This window comes from Gavialis gangeticus, unplaced genomic scaffold (genome assembly GCF_001723915.1).
Source record: "Gavialis gangeticus isolate Ggan-Ray unplaced genomic scaffold, GavGan_comp1, whole genome shotgun sequence".
Lineage (NCBI taxonomy): Eukaryota > Metazoa > Chordata > Crocodylia > Gavialidae > Gavialis > Gavialis gangeticus.
In genome coordinates this window covers 7,302,423-7,320,151 of record NW_017729014.1, presented here as the reverse complement: position 1 = coordinate 7,320,151, position 17,729 = coordinate 7,302,423, and the positions used below count along the sequence as shown (strand labels likewise).

At 42.7% G+C, this 17,729-nt stretch overlaps 1 protein-coding gene across 1 annotated transcript in view; it reads left to right on the top strand.

Moving 5' to 3' along the window:
• Positions 1-12,399, top strand: part of PLCH2 (phospholipase C eta 2) — a 393,529-nt gene extending 381,130 nt beyond the window's left edge. Inside the window, exons 23-24 of the mRNA XM_019511675.1 lie at positions 5,563-5,902; positions 10,434-12,399. Of these exons, the coding sequence (XP_019367220.1) occupies positions 5,563-5,902; positions 10,434-12,184 (2,091 nt within the window). The 3' untranslated portion in view covers positions 12,185-12,399. The remainder of the gene's footprint in view (positions 1-5,562; positions 5,903-10,433) is intronic.
• Positions 12,400-17,729: the final 5,330 nt, after the last annotated feature.

Here is a 17,729-nt window from a genome sequence, read left to right as displayed (position 1 = left end):
CCCCCCCCCCCCCATTTTCCAATCAATTCTATTTGATAATATACTTTTTTCTGAATTTGGGAAAATATCTAGGGCTGCTCCCTGGCAGGTGAATGTGTGAATTCCCTTCAGTGGGTTAATTTGGAGGGTTCCGTAACTGGTTTATATTATTGGAACAAGCAAAGCAATTTTCACGCACTCACTGTGTCAAACCGGAACCATGATTGATGCTTCCTCCATAAGCCTGGGTAGAGAATGACTCTCTCGGCTTTTGTCCATCCTTATTAACCCAGCTGCTCCAGCACAGATATTGGCATTGCCTATTATTCTCCTAAACTCGGACATTTCAGCTTCCTTAGTAACTCAAAGTTGCAAAAGCAGGACCTCAGACTTTTATGCCACCACTTCTAGTTTACTTAGAACCTGTCTCTTAGAGATGCTTTGCCTTGTTTCTGTCTCTTCTGTAGTCTATACATGTATTGTGGAATTTCACTTGTTTTTCTAGATGTGCATATCTCTGAGATCCTCCCTCACTGTTGTTTTGTGTCTTACTTGCCTTTACTCTGTCTGTTTGTGATTTCAGTGGACTTCTCTATGTCAAAAAAAGTCTACTTTTAGAAGCAGAGCATTTTTAGAAGCCTTGAAGGTACCCCCTCCTGTCTCAGGAAGGTGTAGTGAGCACCACCAGACACCTGCATGCGTCTAACCAGTGACCTCATTAGCATTGGTGTTTTCTTATTAGCATTTTGAAAATATTCAACTCATAACATGGATTGTGACATCTTGGTCAGTTTTGTCGGGTCATCGATCAGCCAGAGAATCCTCCATTTACGAAGCAGATCCAGGATAAAGATCTTTCTCTTCCTTTTTATTTTCCTCTTTCTTTTTCCTGCTTGCTTGCTAGCTTTTCTCTCATGTATGAAAAAAGCCCAAAACACTTTCTTGAACTATACTAGAGCAGTGAACACTAATGAGTTTGCTAAGTTTGGGGGAAAACCTCAGGTGCTGATTACTGTAGGTCTGCTTTGGAGAGAAAAATCTTCATCGCTGGTTGCAAAAGTTAGAACTGAAGCTGAAAGCAGATATTCTGGATCTTCTTCTAAATGGCTCTTGTTTTTACCCTTTTTAAAAACCAAATTTGTGCTGGATTTGGGTTCTTGAATCATGACTTTGATTCAAGCATTAATGGCTAGTCTAACAGAGATGCACCAGAAAAGCTAGAATGATACCTGGGCCCCTTCACTGCACATCACCCATTTCATCAGTGGGATTATTTCTTTTGTTTTAATTTGGGTTACTTGTGTATGTGTGTGTGGGAGATTTTTCTGAATTTTGCAAGTATCTGATAGTGGGGTCTAGTTATCATTTTACAGTAGTAAATCTGTGCACTTGCCAACTTTCCTCAATTGGATTCTGCTAAGATGCTTCATATTTTGGCTGGTGCGATATCTCCTACACATTGGTTACTAGCAGAGGTAGTAGCTCAGCCAAAAATGTTAACCCTAGCCTTGGATCTCCCCAGTGCAAATGACTCCATATTGCTCCTAGCATCTTTTGCATTGCCCTGACAGTTTATAGAGAGTTTAACAATATTAACAAACTTTCTGTACCCTGTAGCATTAGCACTGCCCTCATTAGGAAGAAATGGGAAGAACTGGTCCCTGTCCTCTTTCCTGAACTCTCTCTAAATATTTCATAGGCAGGTTTCCTCCTCCTCCTTGTCATTATTTTTTTACATTCAAACATGCTTACTCTTCTTATCTCTCAGAATAACCCAATAGCCATAGAATTTGAGAGACTTCCGCTGACTTCAGTGTGCTTTGGATCAGGACCATGATCAGGACATGTAGGTTTTTGTGAGACTGATTCAGAGGAATTTGGGCACTCCAGTAACACAAAAACAGCTTTATAACCCAGCCTACCTGGTTGGTACAGCTGCTGTAGCTGTGATGCAAAAGCTGGAATTGCCTGAGCATACTGGAAAATCTGGCCCTATGTTCTGGGGAAGGAAAGCAAGCCACTCTAAATTGGTCTTTTCTATGACTCCAGCTGGCACTGGAGAAGTATGACCACATCTGTGACATCACAGGGTAAAGGAATCAAAGTGACTGCAAGCTGCAAAGGCCCAGCTAGTTCAGAACTGAAATGAGCAGTTGTGCCTGCTGTTATAAATTTCAAGCACTGGCTTGTGAGCCTTCAAGAGAATACATGTACTCGCTCCTTACACTCAGAATAGTGGAGGGAAGTCACCGTACTGCCAAAGAGGAGTCTGATCAAACTACAGACATGACAGAGAGACCCTTATGAATGGGCAATTGTCTCTTTGCTCTGTTTTAAGAAAGCTGTGTGCAACAGGCTCCAAGTGCAGAGCCAAAAGCCAAAGGACCCCTTCCTTATGCATCAGCTTCTTACCTAAAAAGTTGGCAAGTACACCTGGAATGTTAACAGGAATGCTGAGACTTTGCAAACTTCACTGAGATGTAAATCATCTGCCTGAGGGTGGGGAAAGTCACAAGCAGCAATTACCTGCATTTAATGCTTGGGCAAGCACTGAAATGTATGTATTATGGTCCTGACTGACTTTGCTTGTTTATGATGTGTTTTTCCAATTATGAAAACATATACGGGTGACATTGGATAATAGGGTTGTATAGTAGGAAATGATATAAACTGAATCCCATGGGTGGAGATGGGAGCAGTTCTGTCACCTGGGCCTGGATCTCTTTTCCATGTAAACAATTACTGTGGCACTCAGGACAGTCATCTTCCTATCACAATACAAAACAAAGTGTTTGACATGCATTTTAGATTTCCCTATGGTTACACAAGAAATGTAAGATCAGTTTGAATGACAAGGTTATTTTTTTTCTTGTATTTTTTTTCAATCTGGATGTCTCCTTTTACTTGAAGAAGCATTGCTGTAAAAACTGAAATCTCCCCTGTGTTCAGGGTGATTAAATTTAGAGTGATCTTAAAGCATAGATTTTAAATTGCCCCAACTTCTATTGTGTTTATGGTGTGCCACTCACCATGGAGCCTTCTGCTCTGGATGCTGGCCATCTCGTGGTCTGTTGCTCCTATGCAAAGTGTGGGTGAGAGTTGCTGTCCCGAAGAGTGACGGGAGAATTCTGACCTGGTAGAATTTGACATCCTCCCTGTGCAAGCACATCATTTTGAAATGATGTAAAAAACCTACACAAAAAGGGATATTAGTTTTTTGCAGTCAAATTTAGTTTCAGCCAGGCCCGTAGTTACCAGGACCCCTTTTTAACTGACAATAAAATAAATAAATAAATAAATATATATATATATATATAGTACTTACATTACAGTAGGACCTACAATCCCAAACCTAGATTGAGGTGATCTGCTCTACCTAATCTACCATTAGATGTAGAGCTGTACATACAAATAGGGCTCATCTACGTGGGGAGGTGAGTGCACAGTGAGATGAATTTAATGTAGCTATTCCCCACTAACTCCCCATACAAATGCTCTTAATACATACCAGATGCAAGTTAGTTTTCTCCTTGAATCAGTTAACTACATAGTGACACTTTAGTAGCTAGTTGTGGTGCTCAGTGCCATTGTGTGCCCTGTCACTGACTGCAAAGTGGCATGGTAGTCTCTTCTGACTTTGTACCTCTCTTGGTGACACCTGGCATAAGGGGAATAGAGTAGAGCCATAGGCCAAGGAAGTGTGACCCAGGATAAAGGTGAAAGGAAAGAGATGTGAGATGCTTTTGCTAGAACAAAATCTGTGCTGTCTTCACAGAGGTAGGTGAGGGCTTTGCCTGAAGTACTGGGGGCTGGGGGGAAGCTTTAATATACTGGCCAAGGTACTGCTAACTTCCAAACATGCAGTAGAGTTTATAGACTTTAAACCTGATGTGTGCAGCCCTGAGGGTGCCTATACACATGCAGCAAAGCTGCTCTGACGTACTGTAATTACAGCACGTCGGAGCAGACTCAGTTAATCGAGTCTGCTGGAGCATGATAATTACTGTGCTCAAGCAGACTCCAGCATCATGTGTATCAATGTCCCCACACTGAAAAATGGCAGCGGGGGCACTTTAACTGAAGCTCATCCAACAAGCTTTAATTAAAGTGCCCCTGCCACCATTTTTAAGCACAGGGACGCTGATATACACATGACGCTCCAGGCCCTTTAATTAGAGTGGCTCTCAGAGCCGCTCTAATTAATGCACCCCCTGCTACTCCCAGAGCATGTGTATAAACATCCTGAGAGACTCTTTTTGCAGACTCTTAGCCCCCTCCTCCTATTCCATAACAGAACTAGCTACAGATGCATGGTCTAACTGCAAGACAAAGCAATGAAGAGTCTGAATAAGTGAGATGCATAAAACACTACAATGAAAGAAATGAAGCTGCTGGACACACAGTCTCCTCCCAGTCCTTCAGAGTTTTTGCATTCAGGAAGCAGGGAGGTGTTAAAGGCATACAACCGTGCAACATGGAAGGGCTCTAACTAGATTGTGTATCACTTCAAAGAACAGGTTTCTTAACTAAGGTCCTGATCCACCTCCCACTGGAATCACTGGAAAAAACTCTTGTAGATTTAAATAGCAGCTGGATCAGACCCTAATAGCATAATTATCAGTCCCTTAGGAAGTCAGCAGCATTATCAATGTTGTGTTACTGCCAGATTGAGTGCTGTCACTGTGGGGCTCCAGAATCTGTTTTACCAACCAGAGACACTCAAAGTTTCTGTAATGTCTTTTAAAGTGTAAATTTGGCATAACTAACCAGTATTTTCAATGAGGATTTTTTTAAACATCAGCACTCCCCCTTCAGGGGTTGTTTAAATAGTCCATTTGTGTTTGTTTTTTAAGAAGTCTTATTTTTTTAAAGGAGAGAACTAACTTTACAACAAATCTGTAAGTCTCCAATTAGCCCTGGATTCCAGTGGTGAGTTGATTTTTCCTCCTGCCCCTGGTTTCTGCTCTGTATCATTAGAGTGAGCCTACTGGGAATGAATCACTTAAATTTTGGATCACATTAGATAATAAACCCTCTGTCTTACACAGCGGTGGAGATAGCAAAGCAATTGCTAGTACTGAAAAAAACTGAAATTCCTCTTTGGGAGTCCTAAGCCTGTAAGGTTTTGAGTTTTTTGAGTACCTTAGCCATCTTTTCTTGCAGTGAGTATTGGAGCATTCTGGATTTTCCTATTTTAAAAAAATCTAACCCCTGTAGCTTTCCCTGTAAGTAGATATTTAGGATAAACACAAGGTTAAGGCTAAAGTAAAAGCATGGATCATTAATATAAGAATAAAACTGTTTGGAAAATTCAGTTTTAAAAATGCCAGCAGAAAACAGCTGTGACATTTTGCATGGAAATATTTGGAGTTTTTTCATTTTTTTTATCCCCTCCCCTTTTTCCAGCTAGCTCTGACACTGGGTGGTGGCAATCTGATAGGATGCCAGATGTGTGTGCGTGCGTATGTGTATGTATATGTGTGCGTGTGTGGTTGTTTTCTTTGCACTTCACTGCACCTTGAGTTTTGCATACCAGTAACCAGACATGCATCTTCTATTATGGGGGCTTCTTTTATTTTCCAGGTCAAGCAAGCTCTGGGCTTAAAAGGCCTATTTCTCAGAAATCCAAAGCAGGCCTCTCTAGACAGTCATGCTGCTGGTCAGCTCCATCGCAAACACTCCTTTAGCAGTCACATCTTACGTCGGACAGCCAGCGCACCCACCAAGAGCCAGAAGAAGAACAAGAAGGGCTTTCCTGAGATTGCTATCGATACCAAAGACAACAGCTCTGAAGGGGCCAGTGAAGACCGTGAACTGGAAGACTCCTCACAGCCTCGCTTTGAGCAAGAGCCGGAAAACACTTCTCCATTGCCGGCTCCCAGAGATGGTGCCAATGGGGAAGTACATGGCAAGGGGTTGAAAGGTAAGGCCCATAATTCTGGTAAAGGTAAAAGTCAAACTCGTGCTCATGGGGGTGCAACTTTCAGTGAGCCCATCAGGAGGTCCAACAGGGTTCGTCTTCAGGAGCACCAGAGCGAGAAACAGAGCGTCTTTGCACGCTGTGCCATCAACGGCTCGGGTAGGATCGGAATGGCAACCAACTGCATGAAATGCATGATTGGTTCCAGTGAGAGCCCTGATCTAGAATGCAAGTGGAGTGACCATACTACCAGGCCTATCACTAAAGATATGCTGCACCACGATCAGTATAGCAGTATAACAGGAGACGAGAGATTAGAACTAAAATATTGGGGTATACAAGATCAACCCAGGCCTCAGTCAGATTTGCAGACTTTCAGCAGCCCTGGAACTGCCGATGATCTACCGAGGAGCACTCAGTCCTTTGTGACCCCAGGGAAGAAAAATGGTGAATCCAAATGTTTCGGGGTAAAAGCTCATCCCCGGCAGAGATGGCAATGCCAGTCTGGTGGCAAGTATGGAAGCACTGTCAACTTGGTCACAGCCAGCAATGGCTCCATATCCTCCAACTCCAGCAGTCAAGAGAGCCTTGGAAGTCCAGAATTGCCCAAGTGCTGCTCTGAGAATTCCCGAAGGCAAGTGGGCACCCTGCAGAGGGAAATGAATGCCTTGTTCGTTCAAAAATTGGAGGAGATTCGAAGTAAATCCCCTATATTCTTTACTGGTAAGACCAGACTTTGTTCACCCCGTCCACCTTAACTCATCTCATTACCTCAGCTTACCCATAGCACCACCCCATAGCAGTGCCTCCATTTTGTTTTGCTATAGTCATTCATTTTTTTTTTTTTAGTGAAAGAAAAACATTTCTGCATAAATGTTTCTATATTTTCTAGCCGTGCCTGGTATAGACTAGTCCTTTGTGTCCTTAGCATACCAGTTCCAGTAGCAAAGCCACCTGTAGCCTGTGGTTGTGGACTGTTTGTTGTATTCATGAATGCAATATGATACTAAGTAAATTTTAAGACCCCAACCAGAGCATTGCGTAGAGTTGAATAGGGAAAATAAGATTGTTACCTACATTGCCTATTCTTATTGTTAGTATTTGTATGGCAGTAGACTTTACAGGCTGCAGAAGGATTGGAGTGGAACCATGCAGTAACTGCAGTAAAGACACTGCACACCTCAGTGCACTTGTCTCAGTATTTTCTACTTCATCTATTTGTTTTTGGGCTCAGTCAAAGAATTGTTTGATGAAATTCTGTAACGTGGGTTATGTGGAAGATCAGACTTGATCAATGGGATGTTCTCTTCTGGCCTTAAAATATATAAACCTGTGAGTCCCTGATGCAAAAATGTATGGATAGGCTTAATGGTAAGCATATGATTTCAGTGCAGTTTGCTCACAGATTTAAAATGAAGCTTGGTTCATGTGTATATGTGGCTGCACTTTTATGCTCTTTTTTATGAGGGGCTGGGATTTGCTTTCATTCTCTCCAAAGGCACCAACAAGCCTAGAAACAGTCATTTTTTAAATGTCTTGACAATCTCACTGCTGTGTGTTTGGATTCTTGATCTCAGAGGGGACGGTATACATTTTAGTAAGAAACCTGACTTTGGGTTGGATTGGGGGGGTTTTCAGCATATTTACCAAGAACTGCTAGATTCTATCAAATCAAATGGGAGGGGATGGGGGAGAGGAGTTGACAAAAATGCAGACTTTGTTTAAATTATTCCATTGTTTCGCTTCAAAGTTATACAGCTGGGCTTTTTAAAGCAGCCTGAGAGAGATAGGACTGTGCAGTACAATTATGAAAACCAGTTAGATGCTTTTGAAAATGTTGCCCCCAACTCTCATTGACCATCCCTGAGAATTGGGTGCCTCATGACTTCAGTCTCCATTGAAAACTGCCAGCAAAAATATAGCAGTATTCTAGATGTGGACCCAATTTACCCATGGAGATTAGGGGTGTTACGGGCCTCAAGTTTATGTTTTTCACTTTTGTACCCATGATCTGTTCTGAACATCTGGATAATTGATCAGCAGCTCCCCTGACTTGAGTTTAAACCACAACTGCCGAACCCTGTGTCTAGATCCTTGGCATTAGGCTTTTCAAAAGCTCCAAGAGATGCGACATATGGAACTGTTTCCCATAGCTTGTGCCAGCTCCCACACCAGCTGCCTAAGTCGCTAAAGAAATATTATGATACGCTCAGAATTTGATTAAATCCATCTGACTTCTCAAGCGTGGAATCTGCAAAATTTTAAAATGGTAAGAAAGCCATTTGGGCTGGGTGATGATGACCTAGTGACAAATGCTGGGTTTACATAAACTGCAGTCATTCTCCATCCGCTTCCTCCTACAGTGCACTTTGCTAAGACTCCAAGGAAGCCAATAATGTTTGGCTAATATAATTGCTCTTCAAAATTGTCATGCTGAGGAAAGGTGCCAGAAAGATGAGAGAGCCTTTATTTTAGTCCTAAATAGGCAAAGAACTTGAAATAGTGATGCAAGCTTCCCCTACTTTACCCCACTAACATGTTTTAATATTAAAGGTGCAGTGTCAGTGAGGAAGGGTACAGATTGTTCTCCATGGCACATTCAGCCCTGGACACGTGCCCACATTGGTATTGATAAGCACCATTGGATCTGTAAGTGGCAGGCTTTGCCTTGTGGATGTTTTCCTTGTAGAATCTGGATTTGGGACATTCTCCCTTACATTCCCAACTCATGGGCATCAAGGGTCCCTTCATGCCCTAGTCCATCCTGAAATCTAAGAAATTGACACCTGTCGCTGGAACACTGGTGTCAGTGGAAATTTTGCTGTTGATTTTAGTGGAAATAGGATTGCAGCTTTAAGACCAGTATTTACTGAGCAGGAAAAGGGTTGGAGCAAGAGGAAATTAAGCTCTGTTGAATGCTGAACAGCTGATAGAGGCACCAGCAAAACTGACTGTTAGCTGAGGTGGGCTAAGTTTTTTGCTTCCATGTACCTAGGCTACCAGACCAGTCCTAGGATTGATTCCTTTCACCAATGCTTTGTGCCCAGAAATGGGATAATTCAGGTGAATGTGAAAAATGCAGAATAGAACACGAGCCTGCCTCCAAGGCTGGCAGCAATTTCTGTGCTTCATACTGACTTATGTTGCTGTGTGTGGGCCCTGTTTCTATGATTTGCCTTTTGTCTCAGTGTCTGTGTGAGCTGTACAGTTTCATGCTGCAGTAATGTCATGTATGCCCCGGAGATAACTAGTGTCTACTGCAAAACTCATTTGTACCCAATTTGTACTGCTGCTTTTTGAACAGTTTCAAAATGGCAAGAGTAAGGTGATAGTTGTAGGGATTTTCCAACTCGTGTTTCACTGCCAGAATTTCCTCAAACAATTACTAATTTTGTTTTTGCTTTCCCACTTGCTTTACACCAAAAGCCCTTGGTTTGAGTCCATTTTATGCAGTCTGTTACGTGCTCTGGTTGGGTGAAAATTCTTAGCATCCTACAAGAAAAAGTGTTAATATTTTTGTCTGCTTCTCTCCCCTCCCACTAAGTTATCCTTTTATCTGCTCCTGCCTTCCCTAAATTAACTGGATTTTTCCTCTGTTCTGTCCTATTATTTCACATGCATACTCTGTCTCTGTAGTTAAGAACTGAAAGGACAAGCAAGTTAAAGGTAATTGTCTACTGAGTGTTGCTGATTCAAGCACTATGTTTGCCTGTGTTCCTTTTTCGTTTCCTGGCATCTTGTAATTTCCCTCTTGCCTGTAATCCTGAGATTGTTGCCTGGACTCTTTGTGCTGCTTTGCTAGCTCTCAAGCATGTTTACACTGTGGTCTGGGGTCAGTTTTTTTGGCATGACTGTTTTGTATCCTAGGATATACAGTATAAAGACTGCAGCCCAAGCATCTGTCTGTTCAGACAACTGGCTCTTGCCGTGCCTATTCAGGAGTGTACTGTCAACCTTATTTTCATGAAGTATGCATTTGTGTGTGATATTTGAAAAATAAATGACACATTTGTTTGGAAAAATAATGTTATACTGGTGAGAGTTAAAAAATGGGTACATTGACTGAAATGTTAAAAAAAAAATCATTTCACTTTTATTCTCCATCACATCAGCTGGTCGAGCAGTGATCTTCCAATTTTGTTTCAGGCTGGCTTGTCTCAGTTTAGAATGATAAAACTATTCAGATGTTCCATGTAGATGGCATTTAGAGATCTGGGTTTGGAGAATGTGTAGGCATCACTAAAAAGGCAGGCACGAATTGCTCTTCTTTGAATATAAAATATGACTGTGAAATAATATGCTACAAATACATGAGTGCTAAGATTGTCAAAGGTGACAAAGAATTTGGAGTGACTCAAATAGGGTGCTCAGTACATTGTGAAAATCCTGGCTATCATTTCCAATAAAAGGCTATTTTCATAGCAAAAACATAGCATAAAAAGATACTCTACAGCTCTAAGTGAATGACCATTGTTGATATCTGATTAATTCCAGTCTCACTGTATATTTTTCTTCTCTCCATCCCTTCCCCTAGATGTCCGCCAATTCTCAATGCAGAGGTCTGTCACCTCCTTATGCAGCTTAGAAATTATTACCGAAGAGCCCATCATTGCCAATGAAAACCAACATACCGGTTCTTGTTTCCCTCTACCTGTTACGCCCCTCAGTGATTCTGAAGAAGAGTCTGTGTCTGATCATTCTGCTGAATCTAGATCAGAAGAAGATGGCCCATCAGACCTGCCTGAGAGAGCTCTTCTTGCTAAAGAACCAAGAGTGGGCTTGGCTGCAGAAGATCAAGTGCTCATAATCCCAGGAGCAGTTGTCACAAATATGTTGGTCCAGGTAGATGAAAGGATATATACAGAAGAACATTTTAGAGATGGTGATAGTTGGAAATGGACATACAGTCGTGCTGAAGATCATCAGTCTAGTTTGGCAGCAAATCCTCAACAAACCTGGGGGGTCTTGGCACCAAGTGATGCTTCAGCCCATTCTGCTGAGCGCTGCCAGGAACAAGAAGACCACATAGATCGATCGCTGACAGGTGTGCACAGCATTGCCAGATCCATGAGCCAGGAGGGTCGTGCCACAGCCGTCGCACCACAACCATGCAACCTGAATAATAACACGCAGCTGACTTTCCCTCCAGATGCTTTCCAGAAACCCCAGGCTGCCCAGGATCTGGCTGCTCCTGTTTCTCAAACAGGCTGTCATATGTTAATAAAGAGATCAAAGAGTGAAGGGCACAAGATTTCAGACCACTCAGCCTTAATGAAAAATCCCAGTAGCCTGTCCCCAGCGGCAGAAGTATACTTTGATGCCACCATAAATGACCAGATCTGGAGCAAGTTAGATTCCAGCAATCATCGGGACAGCATGTCTTCCTCCTCCAGCATGTCCTCCAATGACACTGTGATAGATCTTTCTCTCCCTAACCTAGCTCGCAAAAGCCTTCCAGATCTAGGTGCCCAGCATGACAACTTTGAGCCCATTGCTGTGAGAAAAGGTATGCGTCCACGGTCTGCTACGACTTCCAGTAGTGAAATGCCAATGGTGACCAAGAGCAAATCCAATCCTAATCTGCGGTCTGGTCAACTGCCGGTGGATGAGATATGCCCTCGGCCTTTGGCCAGGGGTCCTCAAGACACATTGTCATCTATTCCTAGGAGGCATACTTGGAACAGGCTCTACATGGAAAGTCTGAAGCAAGCCTCTCTCAAGTCCAAAGACCAGGACAGGGTTGGGACTAGCCAAGCAAAATCCAAGAGCCTTGGAGATCTCACCTCTGATGATATTGCATGCACTTTTGAAAGCAAGTACCGGAGTATCAGCAGGAGCTTTGTCACTAGATCAATGCGGGCTCAGCGCCGCTCCTCAAGCTTGAGGCCTTCAGCCAAGCCCCAGGATGAGCTGACTGAGCAGCTGAAGAAGTTGATGGCCTTTCAACAGGAAAATGACATCACCTCCCCGATCTGTCTTGAGCCCATTGAGTCAGAGGAGGAAGAGGAAGGTCTGGGACTCCTCCGCAGGTCATCCTCTCGCAGTCAGAGCAGAGTGCGGTACATCGCCAACCGGGCCAAGCAAGCTCAGGAGAGGCAGCGGCTGCAAAGCCTGAGCCAGGTCAGCAACAGTCCCATTGAGGAGAGGGGAAACCCAGAGGGAGCTTGCTGCATTGCAAAAGGGGTTTGTACGGACACCACTTCTCCCAGTCTGTTTACATCCCAACCCAAGAACCAAACTGATTTTAACAGTGACACTGAGGTCTTCTTTATGCTGAAACTCTAATGTTGGGAAGTGCTGAACAAAGTTGATGTTTACATTCCTGCCCAAGCAGAACACAGTAAACCAAGAGGTATGAAATGCCCTAACACAGGATGATTCCTCACCCCTATGGAGGTAAAGGAACTGAAGAGATTGAATGGAATGGAATGGAATGGAATGGAATGGGCAGTGACTCAAGTGGATAGCACACAAATTATTGGACATAAAAATTCAAGGAACCAAATGACTTTGGAAGCTTGCACATATAGCTACAATTTTAAGGGCCTGAATTTGGGGAGAGGGGATGTATTTTATTTTAAATGTTATTAAGCCTCCAATCTAATCTCCTTTATGTGACACCCAGTTTGCATCTGCAGTTATCTGCGGCCATGTCTACACGTGCACTTAACTTCAGAGTAGACTAATTAGCTGAGAAGTAAAGCATCACCATCTACACCTGTGATGCTATTAGGCCACAGTAAACTAATTAATGCTGCTGTAAGATGGTACTGTCAAGAACAGTACAGTCAAAGACAGTACTGTCTTACAGCGGGATAATTAACTGCGATAAACACATGTGTAGATGCTGACTGCCGGCGTAAATCAAGCCCAGCCAGCAGGGGGTCAGACTCCTGCCTGCCACCTAGCCACACAGATACGCCCTTTCAGCACTCTTGTGCCCCAGCCAGCCCCTCCACCTCCCAGGGCTGACTTCCCGTACCCCTGGCTGTGGCATAAACTGCTCCACCCTGGCCCAAATTGATGCTGTCCTGGACACACATGTAGATGCTATGCCTTGGAGTAGTTTACTCAGTGCTCAAGCTGCTCAGCAGTTGATTGCTTCAAATTAATTGCACATGTAGATGCATCCAGTGTGTGCAAGTCACTTTGTTTCACACATGTCCCTAATTATTTCTTCCTGCAAGGGAAACATCTAGGTGATGCTAATGGTATCCACAGTTACTTGCTCCTGCAAATGGCAGGTCTGCAAAGGAGGCCTGGCTTTAAAACTTAGTCTCTGATGTGCTTTAAAGTTTTGAAGAGACTGAGGCTTCTAGGGGTGTCTTCTGTACCAGATAGTCTGTGCAGTTGTTTTCTGCATTAAGAATATAGCCAATGGAGCACACCCCATCAATGCTGAACTTGTTCGTTCCAGCAAAAGTCCATATTGCCTCATTCTTTGTTGCGAAGAATAAAAGTCTCACTCTGTTCAGAAACAGTACTTCTTAACCCATCTATCTGTATATGCGAACTGTGACCATTCCTTGTTTCAGAATCTAACATGGGGAGGGAGCTAGCAAATCAGGCAGGAAATATCACTTATTGACTTTGTTCAGCTCAGAAGAGGCTAAATGAATGCTACTCTTTCCTTGAAAAGAGAGCTGCCCCTTTTACATGGTATTTTAACAATGCTGCTGTACATAGCACCTTTGGGATGAATTATACAGTTTCTGTTTTGCACTGCCATGCAAGATTTTCAATGATATGTTTTAAAAAGATATATTTAAATTTTTAGACGAATACATTTAGAATTAAATACCAACCTAAACAAAATCATTTTTCATTTTTTTACCTTTTTATTTTTAGTTTTTATTTTCAGGATTATCATGTCATTTATTATAGATGAACATTTTATTGGTGAGGGAAGAGAATGTTTAATGAGATAAGTTTTAAAAGAAAGCAGAAGTTTTAATTTTATTTTCAGTCTGTCTAGAGTTCTTTATTGGAGGCATTCTGTTTTTTGTTTGTAATGGTTCTTCTCTGTATATTGCAAAATTTTAAAATCTGTGTGTAAAACCATCTGACACTACTCAAATAAAAGTATTTAACCTTTCAACTGCTGCTTCTGGACTACTTAACTGCAATTAAAAAGGAGAAAGTTTCTGGGTTTTGTAGATTTCCTAGAAAGTTGTGTTATGGAAACAGGAATCATGCTCCTATTTTTCACTTCTTCAGCAGATGATTTGTAAGATCATAAGAAGGGATCTCATGAGGCCATCTAATCCAGTGGTTCTCAACCTTTTATGTACCAGGACCCATTTGTAAACATTGATGGCTAGTCTGGACCCAGTGCCCCTCATTCCTGACCCGCTGCCCCAGCATACGGTCCTGGACACCAGAACAGCTGTGGTCATATGTATTGTTCATTGGTAGAAGCCTCTCTATTAACCTGTCAGCAGAAGGTGTGTATGTTCCATGGAACAGGAACATTTTGACTATTTTCTTGGTTGGATAGGGTCCCAGTGCTCGCCAAGCTGCTTATGGGTAGGGAGAACTCAGGGGCTTTCTCAGATGGAGCTTTTAAAATGAAACCCTGTATTTTTTCTTTCTGGTCTAAAAAAGAGATTAAATCACTACCCTCTCCAGCTGAACTCTTAGCACTGCAGGTGGCAATCTGGAGACGAGGTTCTCTGGGTTTGGGGGCACCAGGACTGGTAGCATGCTGATGTGACCTTACAGTTCCTTTACTGTTTCTGAAGGACAGTATAGCTCAGCAAGGCAGATTGCACGATCTGCCAGAACTTGTCCTACACTGTCACCAACACAAAGCTACTTTCATTAACATTCACTAGACACCAAGTTGGGCAGTAACATTATTTATCATCAGACTGAAAAGCTGAAATGTTTTAATGCATAAAACTAGAAACCAATACAGCTTGTCAGCTTAGGAATGTTAATGGTTTATTTTAAGATCCCCTGCTGGGTGACTGTAAGGCAAGGGAGAGGAATTTAAAATGCATATTTAATCTTTTTTAAAAATCCAGTTTCATAATCCTATTCTTTTTCAATTGAGTAAGCAACTTTTTTATTAAATTAATGCATCAAACATAAGCCAAAGCCATGAAGCATTTCAAGGCATTTAACATTTTACACACTTTTGAAAATGTGTGTATTGATTTTGTATTTAACACTCTTTGGTTCATTTGGATTTGGCCCTCTTGTTTAAGTTAAATAATTGCTGGCACCCAAGTGCATCTAGATAACTTGCTTTGTTCCAGCAAACCCAAGGGATTGTGAATGCCATTGAATTAGGAGACATTTAACAAGATGTCCACATGTCTATTGTAATAGAATTCTTTTTTCACAATATCTACGCTGTTTAGTAACAAAGATGTGATAAGCAGTCTTAATGGAAGGGCTGGAGAAATCATCATCCTCCATAAGGTCAGTAATTGAGCAAAGAGCTTGTGAGAAAACATGTTAGAAGGGCTATTCTGCTTGAAAAAGTTCTGCTCCAACAATGGTACTCTGATGAGTAAGTCACTTCCTTCCACCTGAGAAGGAGACTCTGGTATCAGATAAGCACAGGGGGTGATAAATGCAGTGTAGAAACAACCATTGTTTTTTCGTTTCCTGATCTTTATGAGCCTCCTGTTCTAGTCTTGCTTCTGTCATCCCACAGTTGCTCATTTTGCCTCTCATGTGAGTTTTCAGCAGAGGACACAGACTCTTGTTTATAATGCAGTTAGTCAATTAAAAATAATCTTTCCCTCTTCCTTATATTCCATGGCACACGACTGCACTGTAGAGCCAAGCACTCCCTCCCCCTTTTGGTTCTGAGTTTTATGGGATGGGCCCATTAGATCTGGACCATAACTAGGCCTCACATCTCTGTGCTGTGTTTTCATCCCAGTGTTGTAAATGGGGACCTTGAGCAGTGCTCCCTCTGCCTTACCAAGGAAACTGGCAACAAATACAGCATATAGACTCTACAATGCAAAGGGAAGGTGAAGAGTGGGAAGGTTGTAAGAGGAGGTTGGTGGATGTTTGGAGTTTGTCTTAGGATTTCCTATGTTTGTAGGGTCTCTTGTCTCACTCTTGTGATTTCCCCACCACCAGGAACAAGATATTTCATCCCTCTCTAAGTTCAGAAGAAAACAAAATACTTTGCTAGCCATATTCCAGAGATCATGAGAGCCAGGCCTTTGGACCCTGGGTTTTTCATCCTTTATCCTTTTGGTGGGGAGCATTAGATTGAAGCCTTCTGGAAATGTCAAAGTATTGCCTTGAGCAGCCACTTCACATGGATTGCCAGTGGCCTGCTTGGAAACAGCAAACTTTCTGCCTTGCCCCAGTTCTTCCTGTGACAGCTGGCTCCCCTGCACCATCTGTTCTTCAGCTCATTAAATCTCTGATATTAAGAGACCAAAGTTTCCAATTTACAAGCAGTTTACTGCACAGGCTTTGATTTGGGATTTGTAGTCCAAGCCCCCCTAGTAGCTTAGTGCTTGGGAAATGCACAGGGTGAGTATTTGATTTTATCTTTTAAAAATGGCTCAGCCAAAGCCCACACATACTCATCTGCCTCTGGTCAGGCTTAATTGCTGATTATCTTCATTAGCTGCCAGCTGTGAAAAATCATATACATAATTTTTATCTTATTATAGCCCAGAAAATATTCACAGGAACCAGCATGAAACCCTAGTTGATGAGGCTCCTGCTATTTGCCCCTCAGGAGCCAGGCTATATCTCTAGGGCAGAGACCACGCACAGATATGAAAAGTAAGTGGGGCTAGAGCCCCAGCACCCACTGCAGAAAGGGCATTTAGCTGCCAACAGTTGGACCCAGTGAGAAAATCTGTAGAAAGATCCGTGAGTGGTGAGCATTCCCAGTTTCTTGGCCTTTCCTTTTCAGAGAAAGCAATGAGAAGGCATGTGTGCATCTATTTTCGCTTCCCTTCCCTTCACCCACTGTGATCTTTTGTCCTGAGTTGTATGATTTCTCTAATGAGAACCTGATCCAAACAATATCAGAGGTAATAGAAATATTCCCATTAACATCAGTGAGCTCTGGATGAGGTCCCTGGGTTAGATGCTCTAACAGCAAGCTCACTGGCAGATGCTGTTACATAAACCCAGCACACCTTTCCAAGTTCTTTTTCTGAGTGTGCACTCCAATTTTGATATTTGGACAGACATGCTGTGTTGATGCTCAGTTTGGGACCATGCAGAGGTAGGTTTGGTTGCAGTTTGGAGGAGATGGGACAGTACCAGCAGAAGAGCTTTTTGTTTGCATTGAGCTCCGCTTAGAGTCAATCTGGAGGCCATTCTTGAAGCATGTGTCCTCCCTGGGAGCTGGGTACCAGTGTTGGACTGACCTTACTTGTAGAAGAGGCTGCCATGTTCTGCTCTGACATCTCATTTCAGGACTGGGGTGTGTATGTGGGGAAATAGAACAAGTTACACTACAGACTTCTCCCTGCATAAAGCACTGGAGAGCTGCTACTGCTCGTCGTGCTTAGAGCGGGACACAAGTCTGAAGGTACAGTGGCAGCACCCGTCACATGGACTTCATCATCTTCCGTTCCGAAGCTTCGGTTTCCCTCTGCCATACAAGGTAAGTTGCACTGAATCAATCTCATTAATCTACAGTGAAAGAGACTCTTTTACTGCAAATGCCCAGGAATATTAATTTCCATGACTTGCCTCTATAAGTGGGCAGGCACAGTAGGGTCAAACTGGGCATTTATAGATGTGCTTCAGGAGGCAGGGGAGGGCACTTTAATTAGCGCCCTTAAGGTGCCTTGAGCTTCACGTGTATCAGCAAACGAACTTTAGTTTAAAGTGC